At 40.4% G+C, this 19,031-nt stretch overlaps 1 protein-coding gene across 4 annotated transcripts in view; it reads left to right on the top strand.

Moving 5' to 3' along the window:
• SYTL4 (synaptotagmin like 4) overlaps positions 1 to 19,031 on the top strand; it is a 96,513-nt gene that overhangs the window by 57,609 nt on the left and 19,873 nt on the right. For all 4 annotated transcript variants that reach the window (XM_044937373.2, XM_006059212.4, XM_044937374.2 and 1 more), the window contains 8 exons: positions 4,028 to 4,199; positions 4,441 to 4,656; positions 4,794 to 4,903; positions 5,141 to 5,243; positions 14,901 to 15,002; positions 15,477 to 15,552; positions 16,206 to 16,296; positions 16,409 to 16,512. In XM_044937373.2, coding sequence (XP_044793308.1) covers positions 4,090 to 4,199; positions 4,441 to 4,656; positions 4,794 to 4,903; positions 5,141 to 5,243; positions 14,901 to 15,002; positions 15,477 to 15,552; positions 16,206 to 16,296; positions 16,409 to 16,512 — 912 coding nt within the window. In that variant the 5' untranslated portion in view covers positions 4,028 to 4,089. The remainder of the gene's footprint in view (positions 1 to 4,027; positions 4,200 to 4,440; positions 4,657 to 4,793; positions 4,904 to 5,140; positions 5,244 to 14,900; positions 15,003 to 15,476; positions 15,553 to 16,205; positions 16,297 to 16,408; positions 16,513 to 19,031) is intronic.

The raw sequence follows: 19,031 nt of genomic DNA, 5'->3' as shown, positions 1-19,031 counted from the left end.
CTGGAGTCCAGGATGGATAGGGAAGGAAGATAGATCAATGGGAGGCAAGTAGACCAAGAGAAAGTGGAGGGAAGGCTCAAGAGACTGTGGTCTTGGTAAGGTTGTAGATAGGTATAGTGGAAGTAAGCTGTAATTGAAAAATAGGGATTCTTGAATTTAAGATTTCAGAGAGTCAGTCCTGGTTGGTCAATTCCATGAGTGAAAAATAAAAGGAAGATGTACAGTATTAGCAGTTCCATTTTGTTGTCATGCTATCTTTGATTCCCCAATGACACTCTTACTTCCTTGGCTTTTACTACTAGTTGGTCTCATTATTGTGCCAGTGTGCTTGTCTCATCACAGAACTCTGCTGCCTCTCCATAAATATCAGTTGTCTAATAAATTTGGTTTTGCTTTCATTTCCAGTGTGTCTCTGCCATCCTTGGTCTTTAATTACCAGTCAATTGGTGATACCTAGTTTATCCAGGAGCCGCTGATTTTTTGGGCCAGTTCTTCAACCATAATTACACGTATGGGAATTCATTTCCACAGTGCTTTTGATTGCTGTGTTCAATATTTTATAATTGTTTTGGCCATGATCCTGCCTGGATAGAGCCAGTGGAGCCCTAGCTCTTGAATGCAATTGCCTGGGCTTGAATCCTAGCAACCTTCAATTACCCTCTGTTTGTTCTTGGGCCAGCTAACCTAACCTCTCCTGAGTCCTCATCTATAAAATGTGGATAATAATAGTACCTCATTCTTGGGGTTGTTGTGAGCATTAAGTTAATGTATGTCAAGTACTTGTTGCCTGGCATGTAATAAATTCTCAATGAATGGAACTGTTGGCGTTGATGATGACAGTGATGGTGATCAACAGTAGTGGTGACATATGCAACAGCACAATGTGCCAAATACAGTGTTAGGTGCTGGGCCAGATACATAGAATGATGTTGAAAAAGTCCTTGTTCTCATGGAGAGTATATTCTCCTTGAGGGTGGAAATTAAGAATATTTCCTCAAGACTTCCTAAGAAAGAGCCTATAAAAGAGGCTTAGCATTTTATAGTTCAATAAAGACCAAGAAATAATGAAATCAAGAAAGTGTTGATATTTCCAGAACCTGTGTAGCTTTGGTATGTTGTTTGTGCTCAGTGTGCTCAGTCATGTCTGACTCTTTGCGACCCCATGGAGTGTAGCCCACCAGGCTCCTCTGTCTGTGGGATTCTCCAGGAAAGAATACTGGAGTGGGTTGCCATTGCTTTGTTTGTACTCTCTATTATTGTCTTGTTGGTAATTAGTTTTAAAAAGTGAAGCACTTATGTAATTTCAAGGGAGAACAGAGAAGGTAAGTATGATCCTCATTTTTGACTCTCAATATGACTACAACATGGAGAAGGCAATGGCAACTCACTCCAGTACTCTTGCCTGGAGAATCCCATAGACGGAGGAGCCTGGTGGGCTGCAGTCCATGGGGTCGCTAAGAGTCGGACACGACTGAGCGACTTCACTCTCACTTTTCACTTTCCTGCATTGGAGAAGGAAATGGCAACCCACTCCAGTGTTCTTGCCTGGAGAATCCCAGGGATGGGGGAGCCTGGTGGGCTGCCGTCTGTGGGGTCGCACAGAGTCGGACACGACTAAAGTGAATTAGCAGCAGCAGCAGCATGACTACAACAAAGCTTCTTGCCTTACTTCTATACCTGTTTCTTCTCTTACAGCCCCTGTCACTGTTACAACTCTTACTAGCCAGGTGCTTAACTTTGACATGCACACTAGGCATCTTTGCCTTCACCTTCATTCTTTCCATTCAGTCAGTCACTCCATTTTGTCAGTTCTACTTCTCAAACCTATTTGTGTTCTCTTGTCTTCCTGTTCTGGTTTAGGTCTGCCCTGCAGCAGATTCAGTGAGTACATGTATTCCAAATGTGTGTTCCAAACACTGATGGGATTTTTAGCACACATTATTCAATTTTCTTGACACCTTTGAGAAGTAGTTCATTTTGTAGTTGAAAAACCAGAGGATGACAGAGACACAGTGACTTTGCCCAGTTGGTTAAAAGCATAGTTAAATAAACTTAGGTTGTCTTTTTGTCCAGTAATCTGTCTTCTTTGAATGTTTTCTTTCTTGAAATTTAAAAGTAAGACTTATCTGTAAAAAAAATCAGAGCTGTATAAAATAAAAAGTAAAAGTTGCCCCCCTCAGTTCTGCTTCTCAAGAGGAACCAATGATAATGGGTTTTGTTCTAGACTTTTTTCTTTGCATATACAAATGTATAGATAGATGCTTTAGCAAACAGATCATTCAAGTATAGTCCTAAAATGACTCTTATTTTTCACTCAAGATCTATTTTCATACAGATCTACCACATTTTAAAAATGGATGCGTAGTATGCCATCATATGGAAATATTATTTTGTTTAAAGATTTCTTTGTTAAAGAACTTGTTTTTGCTCTTACAAATAATATTGCAGTAACCTTCTTGTACATATACCTTGCATACACATTTATGTGAATATTTCTATTAGCTAGATTCTTAGATGTGGTATTGCTTGCTTTTGGAGTATGCACATTTTACAATGTGTTATTGAACCTGAAGCTCGAATAATTTGGCCACCTGATGCAAAGAACTGACTCATTGTAAAAGACCCTGATGCTGGGAAAGATTGAAGGCAGGAGAAGGGGATGACAGAGGAAGAGATGTTTGGATGGAATCACTGACTCGATGGACATGAGTTAGAGCAAACTCCTGAAGTTGGTGAAGGATAGGGAAGTCTGGCATGCTGCAGTCCATGGGGTCGCAAAGAGTCAGACTTGCTTGAGCAACTGAACAACGATGTGTTACTGTACTTCAATTTGTCTTTTGAAACAGCCTTTCATACTATAGCTAGAGTGATCTTTGTAAAACAAATTTGAGTATGTGACTTCCCAATATCAAAAACAAAGCAGCAACAAAGGTGTTTGATGGATTTTTATTCGCTGTGTCATCAATTTACAAATTCTTAGTTTTTAAGAGTATTTGAGAATTACATAATCAGGTTTCCAGCTATATTTCCTACCATTCTCCCCAACAAACAAACATATACTCTGTTCTATAAGGCAAAATCCACCTGTTCTATAAAACCTTCCACATGTATGTAGTTCTGTCTCGTCCCTCTCTAGGCAAGATAGAACAAATTACTCCCTTCTCTAAGTTCCCACAACAATTTATTATCCCTCTAAGAGTCGGACACGACTGAGTGACTTCACTTTGACTTTTCACTTTCATGCATTGGAGAAGGAAATGGCAACCCACTCCAGTATTCTTGCCTGGAGGATCACAGGGGTGGGGAGCCTGGTGGGCTGCCGTCTATGGGGTTGCACAGAGTCGGACACGACTGAAGCGACTTAGCAAGAGTGCTTAGTACACTGTACTGTGTTTGTGTGTACCTTTCTCCTCTGTGATCTTCTTCAGCACAGGAACTGTACCTCACTCATCTTTGTATCTATAGCACTTTGCACAACGCCTGTCAGAGTGGGTTCTCAACAAATGTGGGTGAAATAGGTGAAGATACTCTTGAGGTAGTGTTAGCAATAAGAACTTTGGGAGATAGAGTAGGTGATGGTCATTTTGAAGTGTAGCAGAAAGCTGACTGAATCCAGAACTCTGGTCAGGAAAGGTTTGGAAGGAAATAGGCTTCAACTGGCAGAGGTCCCTGTGTGGTTTTCTCCACTACAGAGATGAGCTATCTGATTATTTGGCTTAATAGATTTGTGACTTGAGAACATTAAAAGTATTGAAAATTAGATAATTGAGGATCCACTTGGTAGAAGGAGAATTTGACTCAGCTGTTGTGTCCTCTTTCCAGACTAAGAAGCTTATGTTGAAAGACCCAACTGTTTGCCAGAGTCATGAATAAATTTTTCTTCTTGAAAACTTAGTCTCTTCATTTTCAGGGTAGGAGTTGCCTGGAAGTGGGAATGGCGCGTTGGTCACATGGGCTGTGCTGTCTGTTGAGCCTGCTCAAGGGGGAAATAGTTATCTGTGCAAAATTAGTTTTTATCTTATTTCAGGCAAATCTGGTGGCCTGGTAGATTTGAAGAAAGAAGAGTAGAAGGAAAAACTAGGACAAGTCATGTCGGAGATACTTGATCTCTCTTTTCTGTCTGAGATGGAAAGGGATTTGATCCTCAGTGTTCTACAACGAGATGAGGAACTCCGAAAAGCAGATGAGAAAAGGATTAGGTAAGAGTCCCAGAAAAATCATGTTCCCAGGCCTTTAACCAATGATAACTGGACTTTTCCTTATACTTCTCATCTAACTTTCAGAGGAACTTGTGTATGAGGTTTACAACTCCTCACTGAGTCAGGTTGGGCTCTGTTGCTTTCACAGAACTAAATAGTCACTGTCTCCACCTCTCAACCCATCTCTATCCAGCCCATGCAGCCTCCAAATCACTTGTGCTTCTCTTTTGGGTATTGGCAGGCGACTGAAGAACGACTTACTGGAGATAAAAAGGAAAGGGGCCAAAAGGGGCAGCCAGCGCTATAGCAATCGGACCTGCGCCCGGTGCCAGGAGAGCCTGGGCCGTTTGACTCCCAAGACCAACACTTGTTGGAGTTGTAATCATCTGGTGTGTCGGGACTGCCGCGTTCAGGAAAGCAATGGTAGCTGGAGGTGCAAGGTGTGCGCCAAGGAAATGTGAGTGTTACTTAGAGTTGAGAGAAGAAAGAGGGCCCCAGTTGTGGTTAGCATTTCTCCCTTTGTCCTTTATTAGTTGAATGTCAAGGGCCATTTTTTAAAAAATCCATTTCTCGTTTTCTTTTATTCCTTCCCAGAGAGCTGAAGAAAGCAACTGGAGACTGGTTTTATGACCAGAAAGTGAATCGCTTTGCTTACCACACCGGCAGTGAGATAATCAGGATGTCCCTGCGCCGCAAACCTGCAGGTACCAGACCTGTTGGGATATGGTTCCTTGAGGTGCTTGACTTCAGTCATAGACCCTCTGGTGTGGAATCTAAGTGTATTCTTACAGGTGGTGTGTCTTCCTTCATTCCGTGGGCTCAACCCATTTGTGGGCAACATAAAGACTATGTTGCCATCCTTTCTGTAAGCATGCTGTTTTCCCCTTCCCCCACATCCCCCCCATCATCACCCATATGCCATGCTTTTGTTTGTCTTGAAGTGAATAAAAGAGAGACAGTGGAACAGTCTCTCCTTCATCAGTCACAATTGGGTGATATCTGGCCAGGAAGAAAGATCATTCAGGAGCAACAGAAGGAGCCCAGGTAAGAACCAAGCAATCATTTAAAGAAAAGACTATACATGCTTCTAATTGTTTTATTTTTTAACTTCTATTTATAAAATAATAGATATTCATTGTAGGAAAATTTGGAAAGTACAGAAAAGAGTAAACAAGGAAGAAAAAAAATTCCTAATCCTGTAACCTACATATAAACATTAACATTTTGGTATATTTACTTTTTTCTTTATAAGAACAATTTGAAGACAAAATACAAATAACACAAACTCATTATTAAACATTTAACCAGTATAGAAAACAATAAAGAAAACAACAAATCACCCAAAACCTTACTACCCCAGTATTCATATTATATGAAGTTATTTCAGATATGTTTTTTGCATATGTATAGATAAAGGGATGGGTGGATGGATAAATCAAAAATACTTTTATAATATTGGATCATAATATATTAAATTAAAAGCTGTGGTTCATTATACTTGAATTTAACAGAATAAACACTGAAATAAAATACAGGAATCACTAATCTTCAGATGAATGTTTCTTTACTGTAAAGGATATTAATCATTAATATCCCTCTAAACTTAAGAAAAAATATTATGAAAACCACCGAGCAGTTAGTCATTTTTGTGTAGTATCTTTCTGGTAACAGCCTTATCAAGCTATAATTCAGACCATGTAATTCACCCATTACTAGTGTACAATGATGTAGATTTTACAGAATTGTGCAACCACCACCTCGATTGATTTTATAACTTTTTATTACCTTAAAAACAAACCCTTGTAACCTTTAGCTATCACTGCCCCCCACCCACCTCCATATCATTCCCCATCCCTAAATAGTCTCTGATCTACTTTTAATTTCTGTGTTGGACATTTTATTTAAATAGAATCATAAAATATGTGGTCATTTGTGACTGTTTTGTCTCACTTAACATAATGTTTTCAAGGTTCATCCATGTTGAAGCATGTATCAGTACTTCATTTCTTTTTATTGCCAAATAATATTCTATTATATGTAAATACCCCCATTTGTTTATCCATTCATCTGTTGATAGATGTTTGGGTTCTTTCCACTTTTTGGACCAATGCTATTATGAACATTTGTAATGAGTTTTTACGTGGACATGTTAGTCCCTCAGTTGTGTCTGACTCTGTGACCCCATAGACTGTAGCCTGCCAGGGTCCTCTGTCCATAGAATTCTCCAGGCAAGAATACTGGAGCGGGTAGCTATTTCCTTCTCTAGGGGATCTTCCTGACCCAGGGATTGAATCTGGGTCTTCTGCATTGCAGGCAGATTCTTTACTGTCTGAGCCACTATACTTTAATTTAAAAATAAATTAAAAATAATGAAATAAAATACTTAGTGAAAAAAGGAATTGCTTTTTATATACTTCTTTTCTATAACCCAAGGGAGGGATTACAAAGGGATAGAGATACCAAGGGAACATTTCATGCAAAGATGGACACAATAAATGACAGAAATGGTATGGACCTAACAGAAGCAGAAGATACTAGGAAGAGGTGGCAAGAATACACAGAAGAACTATACAAAAAAGTTCTTCATGACCCAGATAACCACAATGGTGTGATCACTCACCTAGAGCCAGACATCCTGGAATGCAAAGTCAAGTGGGCCTTAGGAAGCATCACTACGAACAAAGCTAGTGGAGGTGATGGAATTCCAGTTGAGCTATTTCAAATCCTAAAAGATGATGCCAGCAAATTTGGAAAGCTCAGCAGTGGCCATAGGACTGGAAAAGGTCAGTTTTCATTCCAATCCCAAAGAAAGGCAATGCCAAAGAATGTTCAAAGTACTGCACAATTGTACTAGCAAAATAATGCTCAAAATTCTCCAAGCTAGGCTTCAAAAGTACGTGAACCAAGAACTTCCAGATGTTCAAGCTGGATTTAGAAAAGGCAGAGGAACCAGATTTGAAATTGCCAACATCCATTGGATCATGGAAAAAGCAAGAGAGTTCCAGAAAATTATCTACTTCGGCTTTATTGGCTACTCCAAAGCCTTTGACTGTGTGGATCACAACAAACTGTGGAAAATTCTTAAAGAGGTGGGAATACCAGAGCACCTTACTTGCCTCCTGACAAATCTGTATGCAGGTTAAGAAGCAACATTTAGAATTGGACATGGAACAACAGACTGATTCCAAATCAGTAAAGGATTATGTCAAGGCTGTATATTGTCACCCTGCTTATTTAACTTATATGCAGAGTGCATCATGTAAAATGCCAGGCTGGATGAAGCACAAGCTGCCATCAAGATTGCCAAGAGAAATATCAGTAACCTCAGATATGCAGATGACACCACCCTTATGGCAGAAATAGAAGAACTAAAGAGCCTCTTAATAAAAGTGAAAGAGGAGAATTTAAAAGCTGGATTACAACTCAACATTCAGAAAACTAAGATCAGGGCATCTGGTCCCATTACTTCATGGCAAATAGATAGGGAAACAATGTAAGCTGTGAGAGACTATTTTGGGGGGCTCCAAAATCACTGCAGATGGTGACTGTAGCCATGAAATTAAAATATGCTTGCTCCTTGGAAGAAAAGCTATGACCAAGATAGACAGCATATTAAAAAGCAGAGACATAACTTTGCCAACAAAGGTCCATCTAGTCAAAGCTATGGTTTTTCCAGTAGTCATGTGTGGATGTGAGAGTTGGACTATAAAGAAAGCTGAGCAGCAAAGAATTGATGCTTTTAAACTATGGTGTTGGAGAAGAATCTTGAGAGTCTCTTGGACTGCAAGGAGATCCAAACAGTCCATCCTAAAGGAGATCAGTCCTGAATATTCATTGGGAGGACTGATGCTGAAGCTGAAACTCCAATACATTGGTCACCTGATGCGAAGAACTGACTCATTTGAAAAGCCCCTGATGCTGGGAAAGATTGAAGGCAGGAGGAAGAAGGGGACAACAGAGGATGAGATGGTTGGATGGCATCACTGACTCAATGGACATGAATTTGCACAAGCTCTAGGAGTTGGTGTTAGGGAATCCTGGAATGTTGCAGTCCATTGGGTCGCAAAGAGTTGGACACGACTGATCAACTGAACTAAACTGAAGGGAGGGGCAAAAGATAACTTGGGGATACTAGGTTTCAGTCTCCTGAAATTCTCATAAGTGTCTTGTTGTTTTTCAGTCTCTCAGTCATGTCCTACTCTTTGCAACCCCATGGACTGCAGCATACCAGGCTTCCCTGTCTGGCTCACTCAGTCTTAAGTGTCTGGTCTCACTCAATCTAGCTCTATATGCATCCTCTAGTTCATACCAGTGCCCTGAGAGATGACATCCCACAGAAGGCTTGTCTGCCTTGGTTGGGGTGCCCATTGATATCTGGGGTATAAATCTTGAGGATTTTTGTTTTCTTTATCTTACCCCAGGATTCCCTACTCATTCACTTAATCTGTACACATTGGAAGAAGTTTAGCCAAGCTAGATCTTTCTTCTGTTTTATTAGCCTTCACTTTTCAAACTTCATATCTTGAGGCTTTATTCCTTTCCTCGTTTGGTTGCTGCTGGCGAAGTTTTGATTTTTTATTTGTGTTTTTCCCCCCCAACTTTCCCTCATCCAAAGAGAAACGAGATTTTATCATGTTTTATATGATTGATGAAAAGCAATATAGAAATATATCAAATGAGTCCCCAGTAAGTTTACTTTTTCTGCCCCAGACAGTTCTTATTGTCATTAATAATTCTGGTGTAATTCTGGTGTATAGACTACCACACTGTCTCAATGTACAAATATGAGTTGGATTCTTAAAATTTTAATTTCTTTTTACAAAAAGATCATACTGTATACATTGTTGTTGTTCAGTCGCTAAGTTGTGTCTGACTCTTTGTGACCCCATGGACTGCAGCATGCCAGGCTCCTCTGTCCTTCATTATCTCCTGGAGTTTGCTCAAATTCATGTCCATTGAGTTAGTGATGCTGTCTAACCATCTCATCCTTTGCCATCCCTTCCTCTTCCTGCCTTCAATCTTTCCCAGCATTAGGGTCTTTTCCAGTGAGTCAGCTCTCTGCATCAGGTGGACAAAGTGTTGGAACTTCATCATCAGTTCTTCCAATGAATAGTCAGGGTTGATTTCCTTTAGGATTGACTGGTTTGATCTCCTTGCTGTCCAAGGGACTCTCAGGGGTCTTCTCCAGAAATATAACATTGACATCTTTCTATGTCAATGATTCGACATAGAAATGATTCGAAAGCATCAATTCTTTGATACTCATCTTTCTTAATTCCTTTCTTTGGGCTTCCCTGGTAGCTCAGATGGTAAAGAATCTGCCTGCAGTGCAGGAGACCCGGGTTTGATCCCTGGGTCAGGAAGATCCCCTGTAGATGGGCATGGCAACCCAGTCCAGTATGCTCGCCTGGAGAATTCTATGAACAGAGGAGTCGAGTGCCTACAGTCCATGGGGTTGCAAAGAGTCGGACACGACTAAGTGACTAACACTATGCTTACTATGCTTTCTTAATTCCTTCAGTATTTTCATCACCCCACTTTTGAACTTGGTGTCTATTAGACTGAAGAGATCTATTTCATTGTTTGTTCCTTCAGGGGAATTCTCTTGGTCTTTTAACTAAGAGTGATTCCTCTGCTTCTTTATTTGGTTCATGATTCTCTTCGCCTGAGGTTAGGAGAAACAAATATCTACTTTATTCTAGAAGGGCTGTTTATCTGCAGGAGTGTTCCTGCATAGCGTAGTGTGTTTAATATTTTTTTGGCATGAGGGCTGTTTTTGGTTTGGATGCTTGCTGTCTCTTTCCTCAGTGTGTTGGCTGTTATCCCCTTAACAGGGAGAGTGCAAGTGCGCTCCCAGGAAGGCAGGTACAGCAGTTGGCACCCGGTTGTGGGGCCCTCACTGTTAGCAGCAGACTGTGCCCTCTTCTGGGGTTTGAGATGGCAGTGGTGGCTCGCACCCATGCCTGGAGCTTTTGTAGGCAGTGCCTTGCCAATATGAGAGTACATGGTTGGGGAAAGAAGCTTCTATGGCGAGCCCACCCCTCTCCTAGCTCACCCCCCTCTAATGGCACCTTGGCTCTCTGGTGGGCCCAGGCTTCTTCTTGTACTACTGTTATGTGGCGCACCACACACTAGCCCCCTCAGACTGTCTTTATGCAGGCAACCCCAGTCTTCTCCCCAGCTCTGGCCTCTATAGAGACTCAGCACCTAGCCCCGACCCGCCCTAAAAGACCAGTGTCTTAGGCTGGGGAATGCCATTGGCACTGTCTGTGCAGGTCCCTGTCTGTTTTGCCCTCTGCAGACCTGTTACTACACTCTGCTCTGAGGCTCTAAAGCTGCCCCTCTGTCTTGGCTGATCTCTCGCCAGTGAAGGAACTTTCCTGTGGGTGGAACCCTTTTCTCTTTCACAGTTCCCTCCCAGATCCCTCTCAGGGGCACAGGTCCCAGTCCTGATTCCTTTCTCTCTTCCTTTTTCCCTTTGTCCTGTCCAGTTATATGGAGATTTTTTTGCCCTTTTGGAAATCTGAGGTCTTCTTCCAGTAGATATTCAGTGAGGATATTCAGTGAAAATATTCAGTAGATATTCTGTGAGAATTGTTTCACATGTATTTTTTATATATTTGTGGGAAAAGGTGAATTCTATGTCCTACTCCTCTGCCATCTTGACCCGATCCCCAACCATACCAATTTTTGATGAGGATGTAGAGCAACTGGCATTCTCATACAGTGCTGGTAGGAACATCCAATGGTGAAGCCACTTTGAAAAAGAGTTTAGTAGTGTCTTAACCAGTTAAACGTACACCTACCTTGTGAATCAGCCTTTAAATTTCTAGATATTTACTCAAGAGAAACACAAGAATACGTCCATACAAAGACTTGTGCATGAATATTCATAGCGGCTTTGTGATTGCCAAAACCTAGAGATAACTCCAGTGTCTATCAGCAGGTGAAAGGATAAACTTTGCTTTGTTTATACAGTGGAATACTACTCAGCAATGGAAAGGAATGGATTACCGATACATGCAACAACATGGATGAATCTTGAAATAATCATGCTGAGTGAAAGAAGTCAAACAAAAAAAGAGGACCTACTGTATGACTCTGTTTATATAAAATTCTAGAAAAATCAAGCTAAATGTTAATGACAGCAGATCAGCACTTACTTGAAGACAGGTCTGAGGAGGGAGAAATGGACTATGAAGGGGCATGAGGAAACTTTGGGGAGTGATAGACATGTTCAGTAGCTTAATTGTGGTGATGGTTTCACAAATGTATACATATAGCTGATTCATGTCGATGTATGGCAAAAAACATAGTATTGTAAAGTAATTAGCCTCCAATTAAAATAAATAAAAAAACTCATCAAATCAAACACTTAAACACGTGCACTTTATTAATGTTAGTTATAGCCTAAGGTGCAAATGGAAAAAAAATGACAGAAAAATATAACACTGGCATCTTTCTATGTCAGCCCCAGGGGTCTGCCTCATTCTTTTTGTTCTCATATGGTATGTCATTGTATGTATGTACTATGATTTTATCCACACAGACTTGGTTGGGTGACTCATCTGTTTTAGGTGATGAGCCCCTCCCCTTCTTTTGTGGATAAAAATGGCTTTTATTTCCTGAACTTGATTGAACACATCTGACATCACTGGTCATAATGTAATTTCTGAAGCCCACTGCTTCTGGCTGTCTATGACTTCTTGTCTCATTGAACCCAGAAGACTTTCATTTATCCTAAACATGAAAACGGATTAAGTGGCCATAAATGATATTTTTCATAAAATTATGGAGCCTCACAAATAATCTAATTCAACTCCCTTATTTTTGCAGAAAAGAAAGCCGGGTAAGTGATTTACCTCAGATCATCAGATAGTTAGAGCCCAGGACTCCCATCTCTAAGTTTATTTTTCTACTGCACAGATGTCAAATAATTGCTTTTTTGCCCTAGAGTGGTTTGTATCAGCTTTGGATCAGTACGTATTAATCTTTAGGAAAAAATACAAGCAGAAAACACTCTCCATGGACCACTATTAAACTATCTCTCTAGAGGAATGGTTCTGCTTTGGGTTCTTTGTTCTTTGGAGCAAAGAGGGGAAAAAGAATGATTCTAAAGTGAAAATGAAATCAAGCTCCCTGCGTGTTTTTGACTATAAAGCTAATATATCTCTCAAAAAATGACACTGTTTCACCTCTGGCATGCCCTAGGATTTCAACCCCTGCTGTTTGTTTTCATAGAGATATCTCAAATATCATGTTATGATAACTTGGAAAGTTTATTCTCTCCTGCCTAAGACGTTATACATTTTGGCTATTTCATTCTGTGTTCTTTTCTTATTAATTCCTTCATTTGTTTGTCTATGAATGCCTACTATTTTCCAGGCACTATTTTAGGCAATAGTATATACTGGTGACGACAACAAAGTTCCTTGCTTGAGGAGTGTAGATTTGGTAGTGGGGGACACAGACAGTAAGTGAATAATCAAGTAAATATATGTCAGATGTTGACAAGCGCTGTGGAGAAAACTGAAGGAGTCTAAAAGGGAGTACCAGGAAAGCATGTATGTATGCAGGCAGTTTTATCTAGGCCAGTGCAGGGAAAGGCTTAATAATAATTAATAATTATTATACATAATTGATAATAATAATAAATAATAATAAGATGACATTTGAGAGGAGACAAGCAAAGAGGACACAAACCCTGAGAGCATCTGGGGGAAAGAGATACTTTCTAGGCAGAGAAAGCAGCAGGTATAACAACCTTAAAGTGAGTTTGTGTTTGGCAGTATGAGTCATCTGGAACTGGCAAGCAAGGGGAGAGGGTAGGGGATAAAGACAGAGGCTGGATGAGAAGCAGATCATGTAAGATTTTGACACTTGTAAGGACTCTGTCTTTATTCCAAGTTAGAAGGAGGGCTCTGAATTATGTGATATTATTTTTTTTAATTGGGGTAAAATTCACATAAGGTTAATCATTTTAACAGTTTTAAAGTATGCAATTCAGTATCTTTTAGTACTTTCAGAATATTGTGCAACCATCACCACTGCCTGATTTCAGAACATTTTCATCACTCCAAAAAGAAACACTGTGCCCATTGAGCAGTCACTCCTCATTTCTGCAGCAACTATTCTGCTTTTTGTTTCTATGGATTTGCCTATTCTGGACATTTCCTATAAATGGTATCATACAGAATGTGGCCATTTGTGTCTGGCATTTCACTTTAGCATAATATTTTCAAGGTTCATCTATGTTGTAGCATGTGTAAAACTTCATTCCTTTTTGTTGTCAATAAGATTTCATTTTATGGCTGTACCACATTTCCTTTATCTGTTCATCTGTTGATAGACATTTGGACTGTTTCCACCTGTTGGCTATTGTGAATAATGCTTCTGTGAACATTTATATACAATTTTTTTGTGTGGACACGTGCTCCCAGTTCTCTTGGGTAGATACCTATGAGTGGAATTGCTGGGTTTGTGTGGTAATTCTGTATTGGAGATATATATATATATATATATATATATATATATAGTTGTATATATATATGTGTGTGTGTGTGTGTGTGTGTGTGTGTGTATTTAGTCCACATTGCCAGGCTTGCAGGATCTTTGTTCCGCAACCAGGGATTGAACTTGGGCCCCTGGCAGTGGAAGTGTGGAGTCCTAACCACAGGACCACCAGAGAATTCCCTGGGTTTATATTTTTAAAGCTCATTTTAGCTGCTGTGTTGAGGATAGATTGTATGGGGACAAGGGCAGAAGTAGGGAGTTCAGTTAGGAGATTATTATTACAAGCATTCCTTGAGGTAAGGGGTCCAGGAATTGTGTCCTTCCCTTTAGAGATGAGGACTGTTGTTTTGAATGCCCAGGGTCATCCTTCATTAAACTGAAAAGAAATTCTGGTCTTCTTAATAATATCTTCAAAGCATACTGCTTATTTATGAACATACTTTAAGCCCCACTGAAGGCATTTAGTCAAGAATTCAGTCAACAAATAATTGAGTGCCCAGTCTATGCTGGTTTCTCTGCTAGGCATTGGGAACATAGCAGTGAACAAAATATGTGATCACTGATCTCCTGGAACTTAGTCTAATGGAGGAGAAAGACACTAAACAAGTTGTTTGTTTATCAAGCAAATTATCAAGCAAATTAAATAATTTGTATAAAGGACATAATTATGCATATGATTACTACAAAGACATCAGGTTGCTTTAGGAGCACATAGGAAGGCTACTAATCCATACTTGGGGTTGGGGCATGGTCAGAGATGTGGAGGAATTGACATGTAAGGAGAGACTGGAAGAATGAGTAGATTTAGCCAGGAGTTTCAAGTAAACAAGAAAAATGGCCACTGTGACCATCCCAGGCAGAGAGAAGAGGGAGGAAAAGCAGTTTTGTCATATTCAGGGAACCAAGAGAGCTTCATCATTCCATAAATGTAAAGTATAAGGAGAGGTAGAGGGTGAAAAATGAGTCTGTAGAAATGAGCAGGGGGTCAACTCGTAAGGATTTTCTTGCCATGCTAAGGAGTTTGAACTCAATCCCAAGGGCAATAGAGAACCTCTGAGCAGTTTTAAAAGTGTACTCAGCTCTTAGAAAGATCACTTAGGCTATCACTGTGAAGGAGTTGGAAGGAAGCCCAACACCCAGCAGGAGAGCCCACTTTCTTTATGTGTTGGCTCTTGGTTTTTATTGTAGCATGTCATTTGAAGTGCCCAAGCTGAAAAGTGGAAGGAGTGCACTGGAAGCCGAGAGTGAGAGCCTGGATAGCTATACAGCTGACTCGGATACCATGTCCAGGTGAGATGTCCCCAGTCCCAGCCGTTCTGCTCAACCGAGCTCCTGTTTTGTTCTCTAGAGCCAGGGTGTGGGGTTCTCCTGCCTTCAGTGTTCCTGACTTCTGTACTTGGTAAGGCTAATGAAGTATTTTCTCTGTTGCTGCAAGTCTCCCACTAGCACTTCTCTGAGCACAGCCTTCTGAAACACACTAACTTCCACAGGCTGCTGCATCTTGGAGAGTGTTCTTGGACCCCTGGACCAGCAGCAATGGATGCTGCTATCCCTTAGGCATGGGGGTGTGAGTGTTTGTATTTGTACAAAGCTACTTATCTGATTGTCTACATTCCTTCAAGGTAAATCAGATGTGAAGTTTACCTTCTGTATTTAGTTACTGACCTTAAGCCAGTGGCTTTCCTTCCACAGAGCTTGGGTCCCTAGATAGACAGGGAAGGGAGGAGGAGGTGATTTTATTACAGTTTCTGTATCTGCCCCCAGGAGAGACTCTCTGGATAAATCTGGCCTTTTTCCAGAATGGAAGAAGATGTCTGCCCCCAAACCTCAAGTAGAAAAGGTAAGCTTTAGTTACTGGTTGGTTGTTCTCTGTCTTTCTGTCTTTGTCTCTCTCTCCTTCCTTTCTCAGGAAGAATTTAAATTAAGAATTGAAGCAAACAAATTTTAGTTCAGATATCTCTGGTAGCATTTTCTAAGGTTTTGGTTGAAATGTGAGAAAATAGGTTTTAGAAAGACACTTAAAGAATGAACTTATGATTGCCAGGAGGAAAGATGAGGAGAAGGGATAATTGGGGAGTTTGGGATGGACATATATACACTGCTGTATTTAAAATGGATAACCAACAAGGGCCTACTGTATTACACGTGGAACTCTCCTCAGTGTTATGTGGCAGCCCGGATGGGACGGGAATTTGGGGTAGAATGGAGACATGTATATATATAGCCAAGTCCCTTTATTGTTCACCTGAAACTATCACAACATTGTTAATCAGCTATATCCAAATACAAAATAAAAGTTTAAGAAGTTAGTGTAAACCACAAACAAAAAAAAAATAGATTTTGTGCAACTTCTTAGGATTAAGTTAAAGCCCTAAGATTAAATTAATCTTTAAGTTTGTCATAATTTAGTGAATATCTGAGTCTTCTCCCCTAATCAACTCTTCCACCTACCCAACTGTCTTTTTCCATTATTTCGCCCTTATCTGTTCCTAGGAAGCTCAGCCTAGGGGTCAAAATGTGGTATCTGTGGACGAGGGTGAAATGATATTCAAGAAGAACACCAGAAAAATCCTCAGGCCTTCAGGTAGCTGGTTTCCCTTCATGGCCTTTTGAGATTGATGTTCGGAATACTTGGTGGGTTATTGGTATGGAGAAGAGTATGTTTCTTTTGCTTTGGTTTTTGATTTTCCACTCAGAATATACTAAGTCTGTGATCGATCTTCGCCCGGAAGATGTGGGGCATGAAAGTGGCGCCTTGGGAGACAGGAGCAAATCTGTCCCAGGCCTCAGTGTGGATATGGTAAATACCCTTGTATTTCATTTGGTAACCATATGAAAAATTATATATATAAAGTTGACTTTGGGCCTCCCAGGTGGCACTAGTGGTAAAGAACCTGCCTGCTAATGCAGGAGATGTAAGAGACATGGGTTCAATCCCTAGGTTGGGAAGATCCCCTGGAGGAGGGCATGGCAACCCACTGCAGTATTCTTGCCTGGAGAATCCCATGGAGGATTCTGGGAGGAGCCTGGTGGGCTACTGACCAGAGGGTTACAAAGAGTCAGACACTACTAAAGCAACTTAGCATGCACGCAAGCAAAGTTGACTTTACTACCTGATACTCTCAATTTACCTGTTTAGTTCCTTAGGAAAAGGCAACATGAATTTTGATTTCTGTCTCAATTCTAGAGTAAATCTGATTGCTAAATTGCTTAAAGAAAGAGATTATATTTCACTATCTCTTTTGTTTTCTAAACATTGCTTGATATATGGTTGGAGGCTCAAGTAAATACTTCAGTCAGTCAGTTCAGTTGTTCAGTCATGTACAACTCTTTGCATGCCAGGCTTCCATGTCCATCACCAACTCCTGGAGCTTGCTCAAACTCATGTCCATCGAGTCAATTTCTCCTCTTGCCTTCAATCTTTCCCAAGCATCAGGGTCTTCTCAAATGCGTCAGTTCTTCACATCAGGTGACCAACGTATTGGAGTTTCAGCTTCAGCATCAGTCCTTCAAATGAATATTCAGGACTGATTTCCTTTAGGATGGACTGGTTTGATCTCCTTGCAGTCAAAGAGACTCTCAATCGTCTTCTCTAACACTCCAGTTCAAAAGCATAAATTCTTTGGAACTCAGCTTTTTTTATGGTCCAACTTTCACATCCACACATGACTACTGGAAAAATGATAGCTTTGACTAGACGGACCTTTCTCAGCAAAGTTATGTCTCTGCTTTTTATTATGCTGTCTAGGTTGGTCATAGCTTTTCTTCCAAGGAGCAAGCGTCTTTTACTTTCATGGCTGTAGTCACTATCTGCAGTGATTTTGGATCCCAAGAAAATAAATCTGTCACTGTTTCCATTGTTTCCCCATCTATTTGCCATGAAGTAATGGGACCAGATGCCACAATCTTAGTTTTTTGAATGTTGAATTTTAAGCTAGCTGTTTCACTCTATTTCACTTTCATCAAGAGGCTCTTTAGTTCTTCTTCACTTTCTGCCATAAGGGTGGTGTCATCTGCATATCTGAGGTTATTGATACTTCCTCTAGGAATCTTGATTCCAGCTGGCGCTTCATCCAGCCTGACATTTTGCATGATGTTAAATAAGCAGGGTGACAGTAACTATCTGCATGTAAGTTAAATAAGCAGGGTGACAATATACAGCCTTGATGTACTCCTTTCCCAATTTGGAACCAGTCTATTGTTCCATGTCTTGTTCTGTTGCTTCTTGACATGCATACAGGTTTCTCAGGAGGCAGGTCAGGTGATCTGGTATTCCCATCTCTTTCAGAATGTTCCACAGTTTGTTGTGATCCACACAGTCAAAGGCTTTAGCGTAGTAAATGAAGCAGACGTAGATGTTTTTCTGTAATTCCATTACGTTTTAAGTGATCCAGCAGATGTTGGCAATTTGATCTCTGGTTCCTCTGCCTTTTCTAAATCCAGCTTGAACATCTGAAAGTTCTTGGTTCACGTACTGTTGAAGCCTGGCTTGGAGAATTTTGAGCATTACTTTGCTAGTGTGTGACATGTGTGCAAGTGTGCAGTAGTTGGGACATTCTTTGGCATTGCCTTTCTTTGGTATTGGAATGAAAACTGACCTTTTCCAGTCCTGTGGCCACTGATGAGTTTTCCAAATTTGCTGGCATATTGAGTGCAGCACTTTCACAGCATCATCTTTTAGGATTTAAAATAGCTCACCTGGAATTCCATCACTTCCACTAGCTTTGTTCATAGTGATGCTTCCTAAAGGTCACTTGACTTCGAATTTCAGGATGTCTGGCTCTAGGTGGGTGATCACACCATCATGGTTATGTGGATCATTAGGTCTTTTTTGTATAGTTCTGTGTATTCTTGCCACCTCTTCTTAATATCTTCTTATTTTGCTAGGTCCATACCATTTCTGTCCTTAATTTTGCCCATCTTTGCAGGAAATGTTCCCTTGATATCTCTGATTTTCTTGAAGAGATCTCTAGTCTTGCTTATTCTTTTGTTTTCCTCTATTTCTTTGCATTGATCATGGAGGAAGACTTTCTTATCTCTCCTTGTTATTCTTTGGAACTCTACATTCAGTTGGGTATCTTTCCTTAACTCCTTTACATTTCACTTCTTGTCTTTTCTCAGCTATTTGTAAGGCCTCCTGAGACAACCATTTTCCCTTTTTGCATTTCTTTTTCTTGGGGATGATTTTGATCGCAGTCTCCTATACAGTGTCACGAACCTCTGTCCATAGTTTTTCAGGCAGTGTGTCTATCAGGTCTAATTCCTTGAATCTATTTGTCACTTCCACTGTATAATCATAAGGGATTTGTATTAGGTCAA

The sequence above is a fragment of the Bubalus bubalis genome, chromosome X (assembly GCF_019923935.1).
Source record: "Bubalus bubalis isolate 160015118507 breed Murrah chromosome X, NDDB_SH_1, whole genome shotgun sequence".
NCBI classification, from domain to species: Eukaryota; Metazoa; Chordata; class Mammalia; order Artiodactyla; family Bovidae; genus Bubalus; species Bubalus bubalis.
The sequence above is the reverse complement of the archived record's forward strand: the minus strand, read 5'-3'. Positions and strand labels throughout refer to the sequence as shown.